This window comes from Talpa europaea (genome assembly GCF_964194135.1).
Source record: "Talpa europaea genome assembly, chromosome: 9".
Taxonomy (NCBI): domain Eukaryota; kingdom Metazoa; phylum Chordata; class Mammalia; order Eulipotyphla; family Talpidae; genus Talpa; species Talpa europaea.
This window is the reverse complement of record NC_140076.1, coordinates 61,324,144-61,347,934: the sequence shown is the minus strand read 5'-3', so window position 1 is coordinate 61,347,934 and position 23,791 is coordinate 61,324,144. Positions and strand designations below refer to the sequence as shown.

Genomic DNA, 23,791 nt, shown 5'->3' with positions numbered 1-23,791 from the left:
ATTGAGTCCCTAGAGAGGGAAAACAATGGTCAGAAGAAAGAAATTGAGTCCCTAAAGAGGGAAGTAAAAGAAATGCAGGAGATCAAAGAATTAATGGAAGAACTAAAGAATGCTGGGAAAAGCAATGAAAGCAGAATAGATGAAATGGAAGAACGAATAAGTAATCTTGAAGACGCAGAAATAAAAAGAACCAAAACAGAAAAGGAAAGAGAAGTACGAAGGAAAAAGAACGAGGAAAGACTTCGGGAACTATCTGACTCCATGAGGAAAGGAAATATAAGAGTTATAGGAATACCAGAAGGAGAGGAGAGAGATGTAGGAACAGAGAAAATATTCAAAGAGATAATTGAAGAGAACTTCCCAAATGTGAAGAAGGAGCTGAAAACTGATATACAAGAAGCAAGAAGAACACCAAACTTCCACGACGAAAGGAAAAATACAGCAAGACACATAATAGTAAAGCTCCCAAGAATCCAGGACAAGGAAAAAATAATGAAGCTGACAAGAGGGAAGAAACAGATAACATTCAAAGGAAAACCAATCAGGCTGACATCAGACTTCTCCGAAGAAACACTACGGGCAAGGAGAGAGTGGAGGGACATAGTCAACAGACTCCAAGAAAACAGATGCCAACCAAGAATACTCTATCCCGCAAAGCTCTCCTTCCTCTTTGAAGAAAGAATATGGACCTTCCCAGACAAACAGAAACTCCGGAATTTCATTGCAACTAAACCCCCACTCCAAAAAATACTACAAGGAGTCCTAAAGCCAGAACCTCAGAGGGACGAATAACAATGAAAGAAGGCCAAAAAAAAAATTATTAAAAGAATAAATAAATAAAATCAAAGGAAAGACAAACACAATGGCAAATACAGATGTTAACATATCAATATTAACTCTAAATGTAAATGGACTAAACTCTTCAATAAAAAGACACAGATGTGCAGCCTGGATTAAGAAACAAAACCCAACCTTTTGCTGTCTCCAGGAAACACATTTAGCTACAAAAGATAAAAATAGGCTCAAAGTTAAAGGATGGAAAACAATCCTACAAGCAAATGGACCAAAAAAGAAAGCAGGAACAGCTATACTTATATCAGATAAAACAGATTTCAAACTCAGAAAGATAAAAAGAGACCCCAATGGTCACTACATTATGATCAAGGGGACAATACTTCAAGAAGAAATAACACTCATTAACATATACTCACCAAACGAAGGAGCACCAAAATATATCAGACAACTGTTGTCCTCTCTGAAAACAGACATCAGAGAAAACACATACGTAGTGGGGGACTTCAACACACCACTATCAACAATGGATAGATCAACAAGACAAAAAATAAGTAAAGAAACCAAAGCTCTAAATAAGGACCTAGAGCAATTGGGCTTAACAGACATCTATAGAACACTAAACCCCCAAAAAACGGAGTACACATTTTTCTCAAGCGCACACGGATCATTCTCCAGGATCGATCACATACTGGGGCACAAGACAAACATCAACAGATACACCAAGATTGAAATCATATCAACCATCTTTTCTGACCATGAAGGCATCAAACTAGAAATAAACCATAAAAAGAAGGCAAGGAACTTTCCTACCTCATGGAGATTAAAAACCACACTACTGGAAGACCATTGGACTAATGAGGAGATCAAAGAAGAAATTAAAAAATTTTTTGAATTGAACGACAAGGAGGACACCAATATCCTAAATGTATGGGATGCAGCAAAAGCAGTAATAAGAGGAAAATATATAGCAATAGAAGCTCACATCAAGAAACAAGAAAGAACGCAAAGAAACAACCTAATCTCGAAGCTCAAAGATCTAGAAAAAGAACAACAAAAAAACCCCAAAACCAGTAGAAGAAAAGAAATAATAAAAACCAAAGCAGAAATAAATGAAATTGAAACTAAAAAAACAATCCAAAAGATCAATGAAACCAAGAGCTCGTTCTTTGAAAAAATAAATAAAATAGACAAACCCCTAGCCAGGCTCACAAAGGAAAAAAGGGAGAAAGCACAAATAAACAGGATCATCAATGAAAGAGGAGAAATCACAACGGACACAGCAGAAATCAAAAGAATAATCAGTAACTACTATGAACAGTTATATGGAAACAAGTTTAACAATCTAGAGGAGATGGACAAATTCCTACAACTCTACAATCACCCAAAGCTAGATAAAGAAGAAATAGAACACCTAAACAGACCAATTACAAGCAGCGAAATTGAAATGGTAATCAAAAACCTCCCCAAAAACAAAAGCCCAGGACCTGATGGATTTACAAATGAATTCTACCAAACATTCAGAGACGAATTAGTGCCTATCCTTCACAAACTCTTCCAAAAAATTGAGAAGGAAGGGACAATACCAAACACGTTTTATGAAGCCAACATTACACTAATACCAAAACCGAACAAGGACAACACAAAAAAGGAAAACTACAGGCCAATCTCCCTAATGAACACTGATGCAAAAATCCTCAATAAAATTTTAGCTATCAGAATCCAACAATGTATCCATAAGATAATTCACCACGACCAAGTAGGATTCATTCCAGGGACACAAGGATGGTTTAACATCCGAAAATCAATCAACGTTATCCAACACATCAACAAAAAATGAAATATAAAAACCATATGATAATATCAATAGATGCTGAGAAAGCTTTCGACAAAGTGCAACACCCATTCATGATAAAAATTCATGAAATTCTTGGGATACAAGGAACATACCTCAACATCATAAAGGCCATCTATGACAAGCCAACAGCCAGTATCATTCTCAATGGTGAAAAGCTGAAAGCAATTCCATTAAGATCTGGAACAAGACAAGGATGTCCACTCTCAACACTGCTTTTCAATATAATACTGGAAGTCCTAGCCAGGGCAATAAGACAAGAGAAAGACATCCAAGGAATCCAAATAGGAAAAGAAGAAGTCAAACTATCACTATTTGCAGACGATATGATATTATACATAGAGAACCCCAAAAACTCCACAGAAAAGCTAATTCAACTCATCAATCAGTTCAGTAAAGTGGCAGGATACAAAATCAACACGCAAAAGTCAGTAGCCTTTCTATACACAAACAATAAATCTGAAGAAGAAGAAATCAAAAAAACCATCCCTTTTGTTATTGAAACAAAAAAAATCAAATATTTGGGAATAAATCTAACAAAAGAGGTAAAGGACCTATACAAAGAAAACTATAAAACACTGTTAAAAGAAATAGAAGAAGACACAAAGAAATGGAGAGACATCCCCTGCTCATGGATTGGAAGAATAAACATTATTAAAATGGCCATCCTTCCAAAAGCAATATACAGATTCAATGCTATTCCAATCAAAATTTCAATGTCATTCTTCAAAGAAATAGAACAATTATTGATGAAATTCATATGGAATCACAAAAAACCCCGAATAGCCAAAGCTCTCCTGAAAAAAAAAGAAGGGAATGGAGGCATCACACTCCCAGACTTCAAACTATACTACAAAGCCATAGTCATCAAAACTGCATGGTATTGGAACAAGAACAGACATACAGACCAATGGAATCGAATAGAAAATCCAGAAATAAACCCACAGATTTATGGTCAACTAATCTTTGACAAAGGAGCAAAGAATATGCATTGGAGCAAAGAAAGTCTGTTCAATAAATGGTGCTGGGAAAACTGGGTCGCTACATGCAAAAGAATGAAGCTTGACCACTACCTCACACCATACACAAAAATCAACTCAAAATGGATTAAAGAACTAGACATAAGACCTGAAACCATAAAATATATAGAAGGAAATATAGGCAAAACACTACGTGATTTGCACATCAAAGACATCTTTACAGACACATCACCCAAAGCAGTGATAGTGAAGTCAAAGATAAACAGCTGGGACTACATCAAATTAAAGAGCTTTTGCACAGCAAAAGAGACAATAACAAAAACAAAGAGAAACCCCACCAACTGGGAGAACATTTTTGCACCCAACACTAATGATAAAGGACTGATCACAAAAATCTGCAAAGAGCTGATGAGACTCAACAACAACAAAGAAAATAATCCAGTCAAAAAATGGGCAGAAGAGCTAAAAAGAAACTTCTCTGAAGAGGAAATGCAAATGGCCAACAGGCATATGAAAAAATGTTCAACATCACTTGTCATCAGGGAAATGCAAATCAAAACTACCATGAGATACCATCTTACACCAGTGAGAATGGCACATATTAAAAAAACTAGCAACAACAAATGTTGGCGAGGGTGTGGAGAAAAAGGAACTCTTCTGCACTGTTGGTGGGAGTGCAAACTGGTCCAACCACTGTGGAAAGCTGTGTGGAGATTTCTGGACCTACTAAACATAGAGCTTCCATATGATCCAGCAATTCCACTCCTAGGTATTTACCCAAAGGACACAGAAACATCAATTCCAAAGAACACCTGCACCCCTATGTTTATAGCAGCACTGTTTACAATAGCTAAGCTTTGGAAACAACCCAAATGCCCAAAAATAGATGACTGGATCAAGAAGATGTGGTACATATATACCATGGAATATTACCCAGCATTCAAAAAAGATAAACACATGCAATTTGCAGCAACATGGATGGCGCTGGAAGGGATCATGCTCAGCGAAATAAGCCAAAAAGAAAAAGAAAAATACCGGATGGTCTCACTTATAGCAGGAATCTAGAAAACTTAAATAAGGGACCAGGAAAATGAATATAAGAAAGTGAAAATCAAAATCAACAAAAAACTATGAACCAGAGACACTTTTAGGGGGGCGGGGGTGGGAGGGGAGGGATTGGGGTCAGAATGGGGGGGCTGCAATTGTATGGGGAATATAACAATAAAATTTATAAAAAAAAAATAAATAAAACCTCAAAAAAAAAAAAAGAAAATAACAACAAATAAACCAGATTCACTGATATTTACACAGTGTGCATTTTTTCAGAGCTGTTAGGAGTTATCAAATGGGAGAAAGCCCTGCAGATATAACAGCACTAGAAACTCTTGCCCCTTGTGCTGATAGTTGGGGAAGGATACTGTGGGAAAATTTTCTAAGTATTACACTTGGACACTGCCTGATTGAAATGGTTACGTGATGTAGGTGACCAATAAAATCCTTAAGATCCTTTTAATAAAATATTTTCTTTCCTCCATATTCTTCATATTACCCTAGGACCTTCAAAAAGCCACTGAGATCTGAAATGGTTTCTAGTTGCTATGAACAGCATTATAATCTTAAGTACAGACACTGGTGTAAAACTCCCCAAAAGTCAGGGCGTTTAGGACCTGAGGACCAGCGCAGGAGTTGCACGTTCAGGCTGAGCAGAGTTCAAATTCCAACTTCAGCTGTACTGAAAAGTTGACCGGCCCTTAGCTCTGAATTTCTTTGTATTTATTATCTCATTTAATTGAAACAACATTCTTATGAGACATGTAAATAGCTTCCCCAAGTACATCTATCAGTGGGAGGCAGGATGTAGACCCAGTCAAACTCTAAATCCTGACTCTGCACAATGTGCTTTATGGCCTTATGTAGAACTTGGCTCCAGCTGTATTTTACCCCTTTGTAATTTCATGAAAATGACTCCGTATCTTCTCTCATTTATTATTTCAGAAGTTTGAGGACAGTCTAATTTTGTTACTTTATAATTAATTTTTTTTACTTCATTTACTTTCTGTTTATTTTGTCTCTATCTGGATCCTTAAGTAATTTTCTTTGCTTGTATAACACAGAAGTTTTGTCATAATACACATGGATACATATTTTCTCAATATAGCTTCAATCATAGCAAAGACTTCCAGTCTCTACAGAGTATCTTTTCTCCTTCTCAGTTGTTTTTGTTTTAGCTTCTTGCCTAATTTTTCTGGGGTTGTAGCCCACAATACCCAGCCTCTTAGGTTCAATCTCTATTCTTAATCTCCTCTGTCTACTGTCCTTTCTCATTTTCTTTGTTCTTTTTTTCTCTAGATTTTGTGGAAACCTCTCAGGTTTAGATTTTCTCTGGTGTTAATGTTGATTTTTATGAATTCCTCTTTTCCTTGCAAATGATTTTTTAATATTGTATTTTACATAATTCTTACATCACTTTTCATTTTTGCACAATGTATGCATTTTCATTTTGGTTATATTCCCCATACAATTCCAACCCCCTTATTTTGACCCTAATCCCACTTCTTCCCCACCCCTAGTGTGTCAAATGATGTTTTATTGGAGCACAGCCACAGCTGTGTGTTCTGTGTTTTTCATGGCAGTTTTCAGGCTAAAATAACATGGTGGAGTAGTTGAGACAATGTAGACCCACAAAGTCTAAACCACTTATTTGTTGGCCCTTTATAGAAAAGGTTTGTTGACCTAAAATTTCAATAATAAATCAGTTATCTAGCATTTCTCAGAATTTCATGACTGCTTTCTAATGCACTGTGTAGATTTCCTTTCATATGGGCCTCCCCGGTGGCGCAGCAGTTGAGCGCTGGGTTGCGAAGCTGCCCGTAGCCTCTGCAGCGCCGGTTCGATCCCCGGCTGCTCCCCAGCCACCAGAGGAGGGTCCCACATGGCACGCGGACCTCTCCTGCCGCCCCGCTGCTCCCCTTAGCAGTGTGCTTCGGTCCTTCTGCCTGCTCTGCTCCCCGCTCTGTCTCTGGTGAATTCTCTCACCTTCCCGCGCTTCTAACTGTACCCGGTGCTTGTTTAAATAAATAAATAAATAAATAAATAATTTTTTAAAAAAAGAAGAAGATATAATTGACATATAGCATTGTATTAGTTTCAGATGTACAACATAATGATTTTACATATATTTATCTCAAAATGATGACAAGAGGTCTACTCAACATCCCTCACCACAGAGTTACAATCCTGTTACTCCTTAATTTTGCTGTAGTTCTTGTTTCCTGTCACTATTTTTTGCTTTTTAAATTTCATATTGATAACCTTTTAATTTTAATATGCTTATTACTTTCCAATGCATTTCAATAGAGGGCATGGCTTTTTATGTCCTATAGGGATCACCCATGGTTTTCTGGTTTCCAGAGTAAATCATTTTCAAGAGGCAGTTATTTGGAGCCTAAAGGATTATTATTCCCTAAGTTTTGCAGTATTTAAAAAAAAAAGCAGAACTTATATGCTGGGATTTCTCTTTATTCAATCTAAGATTTGGCATAAGATGCACTGTGTAGATTTCCTTGTGTCCTACCCACTTCTCCTCTAGCTCTGAGGTCAAGGGGTGGGTGGTGACCCCCCACTGATGCTGGTGACTGTCAGTTCAGGTGCAGGCCTCTTGGCTGGACACAGGTGGAATTTTGTCACTACACTAAACACTTCTCAATGTCCACAATCACCGGGAATCTCCCTGTCTCTGCTCCAACCTGCACAACTTTATTTTCAGGAGCCACACCCACCAGATGCAAACGCCACAGCCAGAGGTTCTTCCCATGTCCTCACTCCAACTTTCTTTTCTGTCACCCCTGGAGCTGTGTTCTTTGAGTAAGTACCAAGAAGTGGTGTATTTGCCTCCTTGGGTAGGGGAAGAGCCGAAGGAGTAGGGGCAACAACACTCATTTTTGTCTGGTTTAGACTTGGGATCTACAAATAAGGGAAAGACTGAGGTGTGGGGACAAAATATCTTCCATCTTCTGCACTTCTAATGGGTAGGCAGGGCAAAGCTTGGGGCAGACAACTTACTGATTTTCCTAAATTCTATTTACTTATCATTAGTGGAAAGTCCTGCAGGATTCTGATACAAGAGTGCCCATTACTCACTTTTTGGTATTTTTTTTCTATTTGCTCAGAGAAATTTTAGTTATGGGTGGTTAAGCAGATGCCATTTTTTGCCCTTCAACACCAAACCAATCCAAAACATATTCAACACACCAAAAAAATGTGGTGTTTTCTAGAAACATTCTTGTCACCATGATGAAGTCAGTTAAAAGTGCTGTGTGTCTCAGAGCTTCATAAGGCAGAAAGCAGAAGCATCCCGGTCCTTACCTTTCTCCACCTTGGGAAACGTATGCTATGCCGCAGAAACCGTTGTGCTTTTGTTTGCTTTTTGTCTTGGCACATTCTGCTCTTCTCTGTCTTAAGTGCTCTTCCCATCCCTCAGCTGGTTAGTTCCTACAGACTCCACCAGGCTCGGCCGAGACACAGCACAGATTCGGTTGAAGAGCCAGCTCTGTGCAGACTGCCAGAATCATAGGTTAAGTCCTATGATTTGAAGAATTCAATCACTCGATTCATTCCCTTGAGAGTCCCATAATTTTTTTACTCCAGTTGAGGCGTACAAAGTATGCTTAAAGGAGAGGCAGCAGGAGGAGACTACAGAGGACAGTGTTACCCTGTAGGGGCTGCGTTAATTTGTTAGGGGCTGCAGGACAAAATGCCACAGACTGGTGACTTGGCAGAAATTTATTTTCTTATTTCTTTATTTTCTGGTGCTATGGCTTTTTTTTTTTTTTTTTTTTAGTTGGTTGGTTGTTTTTTATTTTATCTGGCTTTCTCCTAGGGCCTAGAGGAAAGGCAAGAGATACTGAGCTCTTCAAATCCAGGGCTGTGGTTAGCAATAAGTCCATTTTTTTTTTTTTTTTTTACACTTCAAGGTGTTGGCAGATTTGGCCTCTTTCGAACTTTCTGTTTTTGGCTTGCACAGAGCCTCCTCCTTGCTGTGCCTTCACATGGTCAATCTGTTAGCAAGTGGGCTGAGGGGCATCCCAGGATCCCTAAACCTGCCTGCTCGAAATGAGTTCTGCCGTCTACCACATAAAGACAAAGTATACTTAGTGCATAATACCTTCAATAGAAAAGAACTTTAATACAATTAGTGTGCAGAAAATAGAAAATAAAGTTAAAACAGTTTCAAACACCCAAAGTTACCCATTACTGTGTGGGTAAATGCCCAGTCAAACAGAGTTGGCCCAAACAGGAGCAACTGAGGACCAAAAGCTTGCCACAGTGAGTCTAAGGCACCTTCTGGTGGACCCACAGAAAAGGGGCAGAAGGAGCCAGACAAGTCTAGAAGGAAAAGAGAAAAATTGAAATACAAGTCAAGATAGAGGCTGCCATTGCCAGCTTCCCCATGGATCTTTCACCCATGTCTCTCTTTCAAGTGTCTCCTTCCAAGTCCCCCAAGTCTCTGGTACAAGTCCAAGACCAAGAAACAAGTGTGGCTGCTTCGTGACATGTCTCTCTGCATCTTGTGTCTCCTCTAGGGTCTTTCCTTCATTTTCTGTCCTTTTTTTCCTTCCCCAAGTCCTTCACCCAGTCTTTTCTAGCTGCTCCTCAGTGCTAAGCTTTACCCTTCCTTGGGTGGGGCAGGGAATCTGGAAGAACCTTCCCCTTCTATGGGGATCACACTGTTCCATTTCCTCTGTGTGAGAGCATTCTTGGTGTCTGTGTGTCCAGATTTCCTCTTCTTATATGGACATAAGTCAGATTGGATTAGTGCCCACCCTAATGGCCTCATTTTAATTTAACATTTTTGAAATGCAACATCTCCATGGTCACATTCTTAAGTGCTGGTTGAGGGTGGGAGAGACTAAGGTTTTAACACATGAATTTGGGACAATGTAGTACAGTCGTTAGTAGCAGAAAGATTCAAATAAGCCCAACTTTTAGGACAATTTCCTCAAGGTCTCTGAACCTCAATTTACTCAGCTATGAAGTGGGTATAAAAAACATAATTCTTGGGTCTGCTGGAAATAAGAAATGAGACAGCCATGCAGAACAGCTATTTCCATGCCTGGGAAATATTGGATACACATGTGTAACATCCTTGATCAGCAGGTTATTTTGACTACGCAATTTAACTCAACTGCTGTGCATTCAACTGCACCATTTTCCTTTGCTTTCACCTCTTGTTCATGTAGTCTAAGTTGTAAAGCTGTGTTCTTCTTCCCTTCCAGTTAACAGTGAGAAGCACAGCACTACCCTGACACACAGGCAGTAAATTCTCAAATCCAGATAAAAGGATTGTTTTCCACTTGACAGATAAGAAAATTAAGGTTAAGAGAAATCAATTACTTGCTCAAGTTCCCAAAGACAGTGAATTGTAGAACCAGGATGTCCATCTATGCCCATGTGATTCCAGAGTTCACGCTGACTTTCTGTGATGTTGGGGATAACGGGGTAGTAATTGTGCTACACCAGTAAGAATTCACCTCCCAAACCCGTGCTCCTCTGGATTACACCTGCCCCTGGAACTTAAAAGCTCCTATTTTTTCTTACCTGAATCTGTCTTAAGTCCTGAAGGAATGGGTAGAAGATACCAAACTATTCAAATCAAGAGCTGTCCTCAGCAGTAAGTGCAAGGTGGACCCAGATGATCAACTCAGGAAGTTTGCCTAAAGCACCTCTGTCTAGTTGGTACTCTATAAGCTTCTGAATTTCATAGAACTTTTGGGAGGGCCAGTATAGTATATTGAAAGCCAACACTATGAAGCTAGAGAGTTTGCATTTGACTTAGCCTTGTTGAAGAATTATCAATTGCAGATTGGTCTAAGCATCTCTGTGACTCAGTTTCCTCACCTGAAAAACAATAGTACCTTTCTCATGGGGAACTTACAAAGATTGAGAGAGTTAATATTTATAAGGCACTTAGAACATTGCCTGGAAAACAGTAAACTATATAAATTTGACTATTGCTGCTTTTTATTATTGCTATTATTACTATTATTATTCTCACCCCATATGAATGATGGGGTTCTGCAAGAGAAGATTGGAATCAATGAACTTTCAAATGCCAGGTCTGGTGTCTAAGTTCCAGCCACTGGGAAGTTCCATATCACATCTCTCATAGCTTACTGCTAACAATTTTCCTACTCCCATTAAAAAGTAATTGCTGAATCAGACACCTCCTGCTTCCTTTATCTCTTAAAATCCTCTGGTTGTCCCTGGGATTATCAAACCTATCTTTTTCAACCTAATTGCATTGTGAATAATGGGCCAGATGTGTGTGATAAGTCATACTTGAGGCTATGTCAATTGCTCCACTCTATTTACGAAGCTTCCATAGCAGCTTCATTATTTATCCCTCCCCCCAACACACAATTTGGCTTGTGCGCCTGTATTTTAAGCTGGGTTTGAAGCATTTAATTTTGCCAATACAATTTTAGAGTATTAGTTTGCCTCCTGTTCTCTTTCTGCCCTCCTTAATTACCATTTATTGCAAAGTCACACAGAAACATTAAATGCTAATTCTGACTTACATGTTCCTGGCCAAGAACAGGGATAATAATTTCCCTCCACCACAACCTGAACTCATTTTACATAAGGGTGATTCAGAGTAGAGATTTGAAATCGTAATCAAGTCTTTCTCAAAATCGTCTTACCCTGGCAGTGATTCACTAATGTCTCTCTCTGCTAATTGGTAGGCAAATGGCAAAAAACAAAATCTCAATGTTAAAAAACACAACAACTTTGCTACAGTGTTCAGGAAATTGTTCCTCTCATCAGCACTTGCAACGTGACAGTTTAAAAAGGGAACACAACTCATTGTATTTGGTTAGATGGGGCTAATCCCACATCACCATAATCCCTCCTGATGTTTTATTGATTCTAAAGGACATTTAATCAGGAAGCAGCTCAGCACTAGAATCCTGCTAATTAGCAAGCAGCCACATTCCAAATGGGTTCCCAATTGAACAGCAGATTAATGGACAATATGTACTAAAATAATGATTCGTGCATTCACTCCTAAAATGTGTGTCTAAATTGCATCTTCAATTTCTTAAGGATGTAGGTTTGCATACAAAGCCCTTAACAGAAAGGATTTCATTTAACTGAAGCTTTAGCCAGTGACTGACTGTTTAAGGATGAAGCAGGTTATAAATGTTACTCATCATTGGATCTCATGGTTTTGATGTTCTTGAATGTTTAAAGACCTAAGTTAATAAAAAAAAAATTGGTGTGTTTTTCGGATTTGCACATAAAACAGTGGGAGATTGAGAACATTGATACAATTATAAGTAACCTAATTCCATTCACTCTAATTCTCATTTCTCTCATTCCTGGAATCTTAGTTCTGAACCCCAACTTTTAATCAACATATACGTACTTGCACCTTCACTCTATCAGCTAGAATATGAGCTCTGATACTAACTTGCCTTTTCTCTACTTTAGATTGATGCCTTTAGGGGATTCCCAATTTTAGCTTATTGCTTTTCTACTCAGCTATCAAGTCACTTTTCTGCATTTGTTCCTTAGTCCTCCTCACCCAACAACCCTCAAGGTTTTCGAGAAAGGAAACTGCCACAACCAGAGCTGTCATAGAGGAAATTCACTGGCTAGGATCAACCTGGTAGCATCATTTATTTATCGATCGATGGTTCCTACAACCTCTATTCTTCCTTATTTTTCTGTATTGCACTTAATCACCATGAGATATATTACATATTCTAGTTTATTTATCCTCTTCTCTATTAAAATATAAGCTTCATGAGGGAGGGTTTTGTTTTATCCATCCCTAAATCCCCAGTGAGTAGAGTAGTGCTTGGTACACAGTAGGTACTTAATAAATAGTTGTTAAATGGCTGACTTCATCAGTTGATAGTTCACCTAATATGTGCCAAATACTGGAGTGCAAGATACTAGAATAGAATGTGAGGGAAAACAGGGTTTGTCTTAATATTTCTTTCAGGGCTGGTCTGTAGGTTATGAATTGTTTCATTTTTACATGTGAAAAAAGTTTTATTTCATGTTAGCTTCTGAAAGAGTTTTGTGAAATTTTAGATTTATATTTTTCTTCTTTCAAGACTTGAAAAATATTGTTCTACTTTGCTAGGACCACATTGTTACAGTGAGAAGTCTGCTGTAATTTTTAATTTTGTTGTTCTGTATGTTTTTTTCTTTAGCACCAGTTAAAACAATTTGGTTATAATGAAACTTGGTATGGTTTATCTCAAATTCCTTGTATTTGAGGTTCACTAAGCTTCTTGTATTCATCTTTATAATTTTCTCAAAAATTGGAAAATTGCAGTCATTATTTTTTCAATATTCTTTTCTTTCTTTTCTCTCTTTTCCTTAGAAGACTCCAATTTACCATGCATTCAGTCTGTTAAGATTTTGTTGATATTCTCTGTTAAGTTTTTGTTGATATTTTTTTCACACTGAGTTTTATTTTGGATAGTGGTTATTTCTTTGTTTTTAAGTTCACTTTCACGCTGCAATGTCTAATAGGCTCTTCCTCATAAGCATTTGATTTCAGACATTTTGCATTTAAAATAAACTTTAACTTTCTAATAGTTTAGAAAAAAATGAAAGATAGTATAGAGAATTCCTATATGCCTCACTTAGTGGCCCCTTTTATCAACATCTTATATTAGTGTGGAAACTTCATTAAAAGTAATTAACCAATATTGACACATTACTCATAACTGAAGTCCATGCTTTATTCCAATATCATTAATTTTTACATAAATGTTCTATTTTTTGTTTGCTTGTTTCAGATTCCACCTAGTCTACCACATTTTGGTCTTTATGTCTCCTTATTTCTTCTTGGCCATGACATTTTCTCAGATTTCCCTTATTATTAATAGTCTTCACAGTTTTGAAGATTACTGGTCAGATATTTCGTATAGTGTCTGCTGTGATTTGTCTAAACTTTCCCTCACCTTTTCCCTCATTGTATTTTTTCATCTCAAGAGTTTCACTTGGGTCTCTCTATCTGGGTCTGCAGCTATCAATCCCATACCTCTCATTATGCTCAAGCTTTCCCTATACTAAATTAAAAATATGAAGTATAATTACAATGACTTTTTAATGTGTTTGTCTACTATATCTATCACTAATAATCTACTTTTATTAACTGCTTTTTTCCCTAACAATATATTGTAATTTTCCTGTCTGTAATTTTTATATGGATGCCAGAGATTGTGAATTTTACATTTTCTATTGTTTGAGAATTTTCATTTCTTTAGAAAATTTAGGGTTTTGTTCTTGGATAGAGTCAAGAAACCTAGAAAGAGGGCTATGTGATATTAATAAATACCAACTTACTTTATTTCATCATGGTAACCCAACTCTTGATGGCTAAGCAATGTTTCTAAGAGGCTCAAAGTCAGATATAATCCATGCTTCCCACATATAGCTCTGATCTGAAAATAAGAAGGGATTTGAAGTGTCACTATAATGAAATTAAATTTTAATTTCCCTCCCATAATTAGAATTAACATAATTTTGACAAAGCAGTAATACACAGGAAAGCATTCTACCATTAGGATATCTTTCAGGATAAGAATTTCCCCCTGAATATTTACCAACAGTGAACCATTTATTTGGTTGACACAGTGGTAACATTTCATCACTCAGAAGTCACTGAGCTTTAAAATATTAATCTTGCATTTTGTCAGCCATAAAATGGGTGATCATTGCCTAGAAGCTATATACACTTGGGATGGGTGTGGCCAAATCAGGTAAAGGTAGTCAATAGTACGATTTTGTATAGAAGGGGGAGAAGCTAAAGGACCAGAGAGGAAAGAAGAAAGGAAGAAGGAAAGAACTATGTCTCATACAGTTTTTAGACTAAATAATAGTAGCTACTAGTACTAGAAAGTAGCTACTGTCATTTGCTTTGAGAGAAATTTGTATATAGTGACGGTATCAAGCATGTCTTTTTATTCTGATGCTTTGACTTCTTGGGAGTCTGCTGACCCAGGAGAGACTGCCCCTCCCAGTGCCAGTCAGTTCCTGGAGACAGTAAGGGATTGCTTTCAAAGTGTACTTTTCATATGCAAACCATCTACTCTTTTACTGGGGCTCTCACACTGGGGCCACAGTTTCTTTGCAGTAGTACTGGGCAGTCAGGGATTGTTCTTATGTCACAGAAATTATCCAAACTAGCCAATTCTAACCCTTCTTACCTTGCCTCATCCAATCCACAATGAAAGCCCTTGCCCACATTTTCTCACATTCTCTCTGCCCTCCTGACAGACCCTGGTGCATCCCCATGTGGCCTGAATGATATGCTCTAGCCTTTCCTCTTGGGTACTAAAGTAACGATCTCTCTTTTCAGTGGCAATCATATGAAATGTTGGTCTGACTGTACCCAAATAATAATAAAATCAATATTCAAAAACAGTGATATAACTGTATTCATGGAATGAAACAAACAGCAAATATAAATTCAAAACTTGCATTGGTATAGAGGATCAATGTTAAGGAAACTTAAAACAGAAAAAAGTAATCAATCAATTTTAAACAAGTAAGATTAGAGGTTGTGGAGAACTCCAGGCAGAAGAAAGAGCATGGTGCTTTTAAGAAACTGTATGTATTTTGGCATTATTCACTCTACGATAGTCCTAAACGCGACTAAGCAGTAATCATCTGTTAATTGGAGTTTTTCTACAAGGTTGTGGCCTATTTGTAGGGTGGAATTATGTTTCATTCATTTCCCTATGACCATAACATAGCATAGTGTTGAAAAATGAAGGATCAATAATTGTTGAATAAATGAATACACAGATGAATAAGGGAATGAATGAATGATTTGAAGACACTGAAGAGTGGAGTATGTATGGGCAAAGGCTGGTAAAAAATAAATTTTGAGAAATAGAAATTAGTCATGTTATGCCATTTTACTCCATAAATATGAATTGAATAATCCTCATGATTAAAGCATATTGATGTATTTTTAAACATCAATATTAGGAGGTTATTCTAAAAACAGTTCATTTACTTCTGGCAACACTGATTTTGCTCTAGGCTAAAATGAACAGCAGATTAGAAATAGTACATCAGGGTTCCTAGAAGCAGATTGATTGATAGCTGCTAAGAACTGATTGCTGACAGTTGTAAAGGAGCAATAGAAACATCTAAAAAAATCTTAGCAATTTAGTATTATTCAGGATTATTATTAAAATATTTTCAAGCATGAATATTCATAATAATGACCCTTGTTCAGTAAGAAAAATTTGATTATGTGTCATTTCTTCTCTTTAATACAGAAATTTTTAATTAAATATACCTATGTGCTATTTTAAAATGACATGTGAAATAAATATTCATTTCCCCAAATTGCTCCTTGATAGAGTGGTGCACAGATGCTCACTCAACTTGCTCTCTTCTCATTTATGGATCCATTTGCATTTTACCCCATCACTCGAGTTAAACTGCAATTTCTAAGTCACTAGTCACCTCCATGGCTTTGAATTTAACCAATACTTTTCAGTCCTAATTATAGATGGTATCGTTCTATCACCTCTCAAGGCTGATCCTGCCAATCTTTCATACATCTTCTCTTTCCTTTCTTGATTATGCCTAATTCTCTTGATTATTTTTAGTTTCCTTTGTTGGTTTCTCTTCATCTACCTACTCTTTCACAATGGGTATGCTTCACAATGAGAATCCTGTGCTTCTTACTGTCTTTTTTTTTTTAACATTTATTCATTTATACATACAAGAACTGAGGTACAGGCCAGAGGTGTGGGAGTTGGGAAGATTCACCCAGAGACAGAGTGGGGAGCAGAATAGACAGACTGAAATACACTGCTGAGGGGAGCAGCAGGAGAGACAGGAGAGGTCTGCTGCACCATGTGGGTCAGCTCCCTGGCCGGGAATCAAACTCATGCTGCTTTAGTTGCAGATAGCTTCACAGTGGTGAGACTTAACTCCTTGCACCACCAGGGAGGCCTCAATTCTCACTTTCTATTAGCCCTCAGGTAATCCTAACTGCTCCCATGGCTTCAAACCCATGTTGAAGACTCTTAAATCATCATGTAGGTTTAATCTCTCAACCCAAATCAACATGCTCAAAACTGAACTCATCATCCCTTCTTCTACTCCTCCAAATTACTCCTTTTCTGTCTCCTGTGTCAGAGAATGGTACAACAGATCATCAATTTGCCAAATACATAACCTAGGGGAGTCATTTTTGATTCCTCCTAATTCAGGATCCACAAACAATTAATCACCAATACCTACTTTTCTATCTCCTTAGTATCTCCCATGCCTCTCATTACTGCCCTGGTAGAAACCCTCATACTTTCTTGTTGGCACTCTTCAAGTAGCCCTTCCTCTAATTCTCCAAGTCCTATTAGAATGCTCTTTAAAAACTTCAGATTTGTCATATCTTTCACTTGTTTAATATCCTTTGATCATCCCCTTGGGTGTTCAGGATAAAGTTCACAGCCCTTAGAAAAAAGATTATTAAATTGGCTCTTACTTTCCATTCTAACCTCAACTTGCAAAGCATCTCCCCCTGCAGCCAACCAACATTCATTCTCTGCTTATAGGAATAACTTACAGTTCCATGAACTAACCTATAATTCTCATTTCAGATTGCTCTTTTTACCTAGAACACCTACCCCATCTCTTTTTTTGCTCTCTTCCTGTGCCCCATTCTTTGCCAAATTCACCTCTGCTGTGCTTTAGCATTTGTGTCAATGTCTCTGGAGGTTTTTTTTTTTTTTTTTTTTTTTTTTTGGTTAGTCTGGGCTGGTGTTTCTTCTCTCTGTTCAAAGTTACTGCCCTCATTGTATTTGTCATACAGTATTGTGACAACATGTTGAAAGCATTGCCTTTCCCTTGAGCTCCTGGAGAACTTAGGGACTGAAATCACAATTGTCCTCAAAAGTCCTATTGTCCTCAGTGCCTTATCACAGTGCTCAGGACACACTGAGTCATCAACATGTCAAAGAATGGATTAAACATGCCATATTTATCAGAAAGATGATTAATGCATCAGAGAAAGGGATAATTTGATGTCTGTGGAAATAATTTTATAGCTGTAGAGAAGAGTATACTGATGTAGAAACAACTAAATACAAAAGGAGGCTAATAAACTGCAGGAGAATGTCTTATTGCCCTGGTCATTAGGTAACTAGTGTCACAGCTACAGAATGAACTTCATGTTCACAAATCCTGCTTTCTTCTGCAACAGAACTCTCTCTTGATGATGATGAGGAAGTGCATGAAACAAAGCAAAGTGTGATTAGAGGTAGATCTATATGTGTTTTAGCTAGGTCCGAGAATAGGTTGGGATGGGCTTTGGGTACTGATAAAGAAAGTGAGTTAATGAGGTAAGAAATATAGATCATGTATAAAAGGGTTAACTGAGCCTGTATGCTTGGGACTGTCTTAACTTGAATCTATGCCCAGGTCAGCACAGTTAGTAAATAAGTAAATGTATGTGGATCCATGTTGCCTTAGTATTTTTGCCAGAAGCCGTCACTGCAGAAAAGATACATTAGAGGAGTAGAGTGAGTCCACAGAAGAAGGATGATAGATGTTTTATATGTTTGTTTTTGTTCTTTGAGAATTATCAACATTTCATTGATTTGAGTGACAAAACTCATAGATTATCCTTCAAGACTGCACATATCTGAGAAACTACAGATGATCTGATGAATGCTCTGAAATGTTAGGTGTGAGGATACTTCCCCCACACTTTGGGGACAGGCTATGTAGATTTCATGAGAAGTTAAAAGATCTGTGATTTTTTTCTCTCTACCCTAATGATATTAAGGATTTTTGCCCAAAAAGAAAAGCCCTCAATTGGGATGGCCTTTTTCTTGTCTACCCTGTCATCCTGTGACCAAGAGCAAGAATACTGGGGTGCAGGTCTTGCTGTGTTCTATATCCAATGTCCCTTGGGTCTCAATTTGTCTCACATTCTGAGGAAACAGGATCTATTTTACATGCCTACCAGAACTGTAATATACTTTGAGTGAGTTCCAGATGTCTTAAAAGATGCCAGATGGCTCACGAGAGGCAGACCAGCTTCAAGGAAAACGTGCCCTATTTCCTTAGATATCAACCACAAATTTAAGCTTTCAGAACCAGCTGTGGGTGAAGACGGTCAAGGTTTGCTCTGACAGTCACTGCTAAGTGCCCTCATATACTTATCTTGTTTATTCTCACAGCAGACACAGGAGGGAAAGCCCTGTTTTTCTAGATGAATAACCTAAGGCTCAAAGAGTTTGTTTTTCTTTTTTAAGATTGATTTATTTATGCATTCAAAAGCTGGAGTACAGGCTAGAGGTGTGGGGGGTGAGAGGATTCATCAGAGCCAGAGAGGGGAACAGAACAGGCAGACTGAAATACACTGCTGAGGGGAGCAGCGGGCGAGTCAGGAGAGGTCTGCTATGCATGTGGGTTGTTCCCTGGTTGGCCAGGGGATTGAACTTGTGCGGCAGAGGCTGCAGACAGCTTCACAGGTTGCATCTAAACCCCTTGCGCCACCAGGGAGTTTCCTCAAAGAGTTTTATATCATTTTTGTTCCATTCTATGACTATCATCTGAGAACATTCAAGCTTCAGTGGTAATGTTATGTACTTTTCAATCTAACCAGAAATGATATTAGTATATTTCCTGCAGATTTTCTTGTAAACATAGTAAAGTCCATTTGTGATGAGTAGAATCTTTTCTGGTGTTCTCTTTCATGTGAAACATGCTTGTGAGTGTAATATTTATATACACATATGCACATACACTAATGTGAGCTTTGATTTGCATGTTTACTTCATTGTAAATATGAAAGCATAGAGAAATCTGCTTCTGTTCCATAATAAGAACCCACTTTTACATACCATGTCTTTGCTTCCTTAGTAAACATTATTTATTCTTTTAATTTTCTAACTCTCTCAATTCTAATCTCTGTCTACCTAAAAGAAAGTTATTTTCTAATCTTTCAGACTAACATTTTTTCCCTCCCTATAATTTCCAATATCTTTTGTTCCTCTGGAATTAGAACTCTTGCATCCTGGGCTCAAAGGAACTTCCAGAGAGCTTCTGCCAAATGGAGTTCCAATTCTAGCTCTCTATTGCCAATACTCCATTATACATTGAACCCCAGCTCTATCACTTGCTAAATGTGGCCCTTGGGTGATTCAACTGACCTCTCTGAGATTCAGATATTTTCATTTATTAAATGGGCCTTATATTATGTACCTGGATTTCATGGTTATTATAAGTAATTAACTAAGTGTTAAGTGAGATAATATAAGTAAAGCACAGTACTTGGCACTTTGTAAGAACTCAATAAAGATTGGTGGTGACATGCTGTTTTAATGAAACTGTAGTAATAGTGCTTATTATTTTTCTATATCAAAGGTGGTATTATTTCTTTGACTATAGATGATGTGAATTAATATGGTTCTGGATCCTTTTATGAAACTCATCTGCACTGTTAATTAATGCTTTAAAATAACACGCTAATCTTTATCAGCAATACATCACATCATTCCCTAAAATACAGTGTTCCTAAGAATGGGATATTACATACTAACCTCATTGGAAGCTAGTAGAAGATGGGAGAAATGTGCATTTGTTCTTGGAAAAATATTTGTTTTTTACTGTGATATATGGGTACTGCTATATTCTCTATTGTTAATATAAAACTTACCTCAATGTAAGTAATGCCTTGATCAATTCTGCTTATTTTACAAATATTTTTCTATTTTGTTTTTCTCTTTTGGGAAAACAAATTTTTAATGTAACCCACAGGCACAATAGAGAACATCACTATATCTTAACTCTAAGCTTGATGCCTTTTAGAGATGAACAAACATGATGAAATGCAATTTTGGTTACCTTGGGTGGGGGCAGGCACCCAGAGAATGAGCGGTCTTCTTTTCGAAAACTCAGATTGAGGTTCTCTATGTTGAGTTTGCCATTGGTGGTCCTAAGTGCCATCTTCAAGATCTCCAACAGGCTCTGCTTTGTGTCTAACTGTGAGTCAGAGTCTTGGGGAGCCGTACTGCTTGGAAGGGCAAGGGAAATAGTGAAAGGGTGGTCTGCTCAAGCAACAGTGTGTTTTCACACAACATCTCTCACTCCTGATATACATCGTGGAATTAGAACCCACTCAGTGCCTCAGACGTCTCTGTACACTAGTCATGTGACTGCATGTGGAGATTTCATAGATTCAAACCTGTTCCATTCCCATGAGTGCTACAGCCTCTTCTCTAGGAGGTACCGATTGATTTCACTAGACCAGTGACACAAATTTGTAATCCAGTTTTTAAACTCTTATTCCAGGTTGCTAGAACAACTGAGAAAGTGACTTTACTTGCTTGATCTTACTTTTCTTAAATTCAGATAATTATTCATGGTAAATCAAATTCCCAAATCATTCATAGCCACAAGCAAAGCAGAGTAAAACAGATCTTGCCAGGTCTCTGTAAATTAGGGGACCTGTAAAGAAGGAAGACCTGAGCAAGGTGAACTTTCTGCATCTCCTTGCCGCTGCTCTTTGTATCTGGAGAAAATGTTTGGAAGTTGTTATTTACCTACTGTCTTGCATACAAATGTAGGTTAATTACTGAGATGATCTCTATAACTGACTATTGTTATTTTAAATAACAGGTAAAAGCCAGGGTGATAGAAGGTTGGAGTCATTTATTTTATGAAGCTAGTTTACTAGCTTTTTTTTTTTTTTAAAGATTTATTTATTTATTTATACAACCACCGGGTACAGTCAGAAGCGAGGGAGGGCGAGAGAATTCACCAGAGCCAGAGTAGGGAGCAGAACAGGCAGAAGGACCGAAGTACACTGCTGAGGGGAGCAGCGGGTGGCAGGAGAGGTCTGCGCGCCATGTGGGACCCTCAGCTGGGGATAGAACCGGCGCTTCAGAGGCTAAGGGCAGCTTCTCAGCCCAGCGCTCAACTGCTCTGCCACCAGGGGAGGCCCAGTTTACTAGCTTTTTAACTCTTTTAACATTTACTCTTTTTAACATTCAAAGGTGTTTGCCTATCAAGATCCAGGGGATCTTTTACCTTCTCCGCAGTAAAACTTTTGCTAGTTTCTACTATCTTGAATTAAGTGCCACTTTCATAGAGGGACCTTTTATGACATCCCCCAATGTCCACTCCTGTAAATGAGCTTCCTTTCAGTGCTGTGTTTGTAAATCCTGAGCAGCCAGCTTTCCCAGATAAAGCGCTGATTTGTAGTATGCCACATTTTCATGAGTAAATAGTCCCACTATGGTAAATTTCACACTATCAATATAATGTCATTGAATAAGGAGTTGGGAACTGATGTTCATAATTGCTCTTCCCACCCAGCTCGAGCACCTCCCTGTTTGGTGTACCCTTTCATAGCTCTTTGTTCTTTTCCTTTATAAGTCTCCTCGAGTTACAATCACAACTTTATTTCCCTAGTTACTATTCTGTGCCTGAATTCCCTAGCAGATTGCTCCTTCAGAGGAGGGTTGAATCTATTTTGTTCCTTACTATTTCCTGGGGATCTTGCAGAGTACCTGGAATGGACTATTTTTTAGATGTCTATAACTTTTCCTAAATGTCGTATTGTATCTTCTCTTTCCTCTGTGCCTTTTGAGTTTTGAGTCAAAACGATACCACTGAACTACTCAAGAACCCCTAATATTTTCTGAAAGCGTGGTTCAGGAGAGGGGTGGCTATGTGTTTTGTTTTGGTCACCGAACTCTTGCACCCTCCTCTTATTCTGGGGGTTTTCTACCTCAGGAGTCTGCCTCTTACTCTGGCAGAGAAAAATGCCAGTTATTGCTCTACCAGCCTCTTTCTGCTGCGAGGGCACATGACCCTGCCCATGCCAATCAGATGGATCTGTCCAAGATTTGAATCAGAAGTTTTCCTTTTTCTTTTCTTTTTTTGCGTGCCAGTTCCTGAGGGTAGGGATTCATGGGGCTTTGGCTCCCAGCTCAGTACACTGAGTGCTGAATGGGCAGGTGTTGTATGGAACCCATTTACTGCAGCTGCTGGGGTTTCTTAGAAAACCTGCTGCGGGAGTTTATTTCATCTGGTCCAACTTAGGTGATGAAAGCTCTTGCCATTCCTGCTGCCGTTCGTGATGCCAGAGGCTTTTTAAACATCACAGAGCTGCCTCATTAAAGGTTCTACCTGACAGAACATGGGAGGGCCTTTTCCTGAGCAGCACATTAATTAACAAAGAGCCTGGATTCATTGTGGGCCATCAGTCCTGCACTTCCTCAAATACACTGTCTGGTTTGTATAAAGCAGCACCTTCTCTGATGAGTTCTAAATGATCTCTCTATGTACTTTTTTAATAGAGACCCAGATGTCCCTGAAAGTGAAGTGATGCAAGCTTTGTGAATAATTAGAGGCCCAATTACATTCACCAAATATTTATTGAGCATCTCCCCTGTGCCAGGAACTAGCTAGAACTATGCTAGACACTGATTAGGCCATGACGGATACTAATCCTAACCTCAAATGTCAAATAAGTAATTACAATGTTAATGATATTATAAAGAAAGAGGATTATGGGGCCACTGAGCAAAGAAATAAAACTAGTCTAGGGCTAAGGAGAGGTTTCCTGTCTAGGATTCCTAAGACCCATATCTGCCAATTAGTGGCTTGGTCATGTGTTCTATGTCATAGTCTATAACCTCTCAGGGAAAAAACTCACCATCTATACTAATGAACTGCAGTCACTGATGATTAAGAAATTCTAGGACTTTATGACTCTCAGTAAGACAGTGGCTCCTGGAGAGATATTTAACTGGTAGACCCACATGGCTGTCTCTCTCTCTTTGAATCTTGAACCCCTGAAAGAGAGCCTAGACCTTGCCAAACTCTGAATTCACTGTGCCCAGCAAGTGGGCGTAGCAAGCAGCTGGTATTCAATGAATGTTTGTTGAATGAAGTATAACTGCCAAAAAGAACAAGTGGTAGAAGGAAATCAAGTCTAACACATGGATCAGGGACATATTTATGGAAAGCCCTACCTTCTTCCTATAGTGAAGCAATGAACTCCAATGCCCTGACTCTTCCACTGTGTCATGTTATTTGTAACTGAGAAGAGTGTCTTCTGGAAACACTGCTTAAAAATATAATAAAACTTATATATAGCACTTAT

General features: G+C 38.1%; 1 protein-coding gene across 1 annotated transcript in view; it reads right to left on the bottom strand.

Moving 5' to 3' along the window:
- The window catches only part of LOC311176409 (uncharacterized protein C1orf87), a gene marked incomplete at its 3' end in the record, with an annotated part of 61,749 nt that overhangs the window by 17,774 nt on the left and 20,184 nt on the right, over nucleotides 1-23,791 (bottom strand). The window contains exons 6-7 of the mRNA XM_084241912.1: nucleotides 20,524-20,726; nucleotides 13,993-14,090 (exon numbers count right to left, since the gene is read on the bottom strand). Of these exons, the coding sequence (XP_084098038.1) occupies nucleotides 13,993-14,090; nucleotides 20,524-20,726 (301 nt within the window). The remainder of the gene's footprint in view (nucleotides 1-13,992; nucleotides 14,091-20,523; nucleotides 20,727-23,791) is intronic.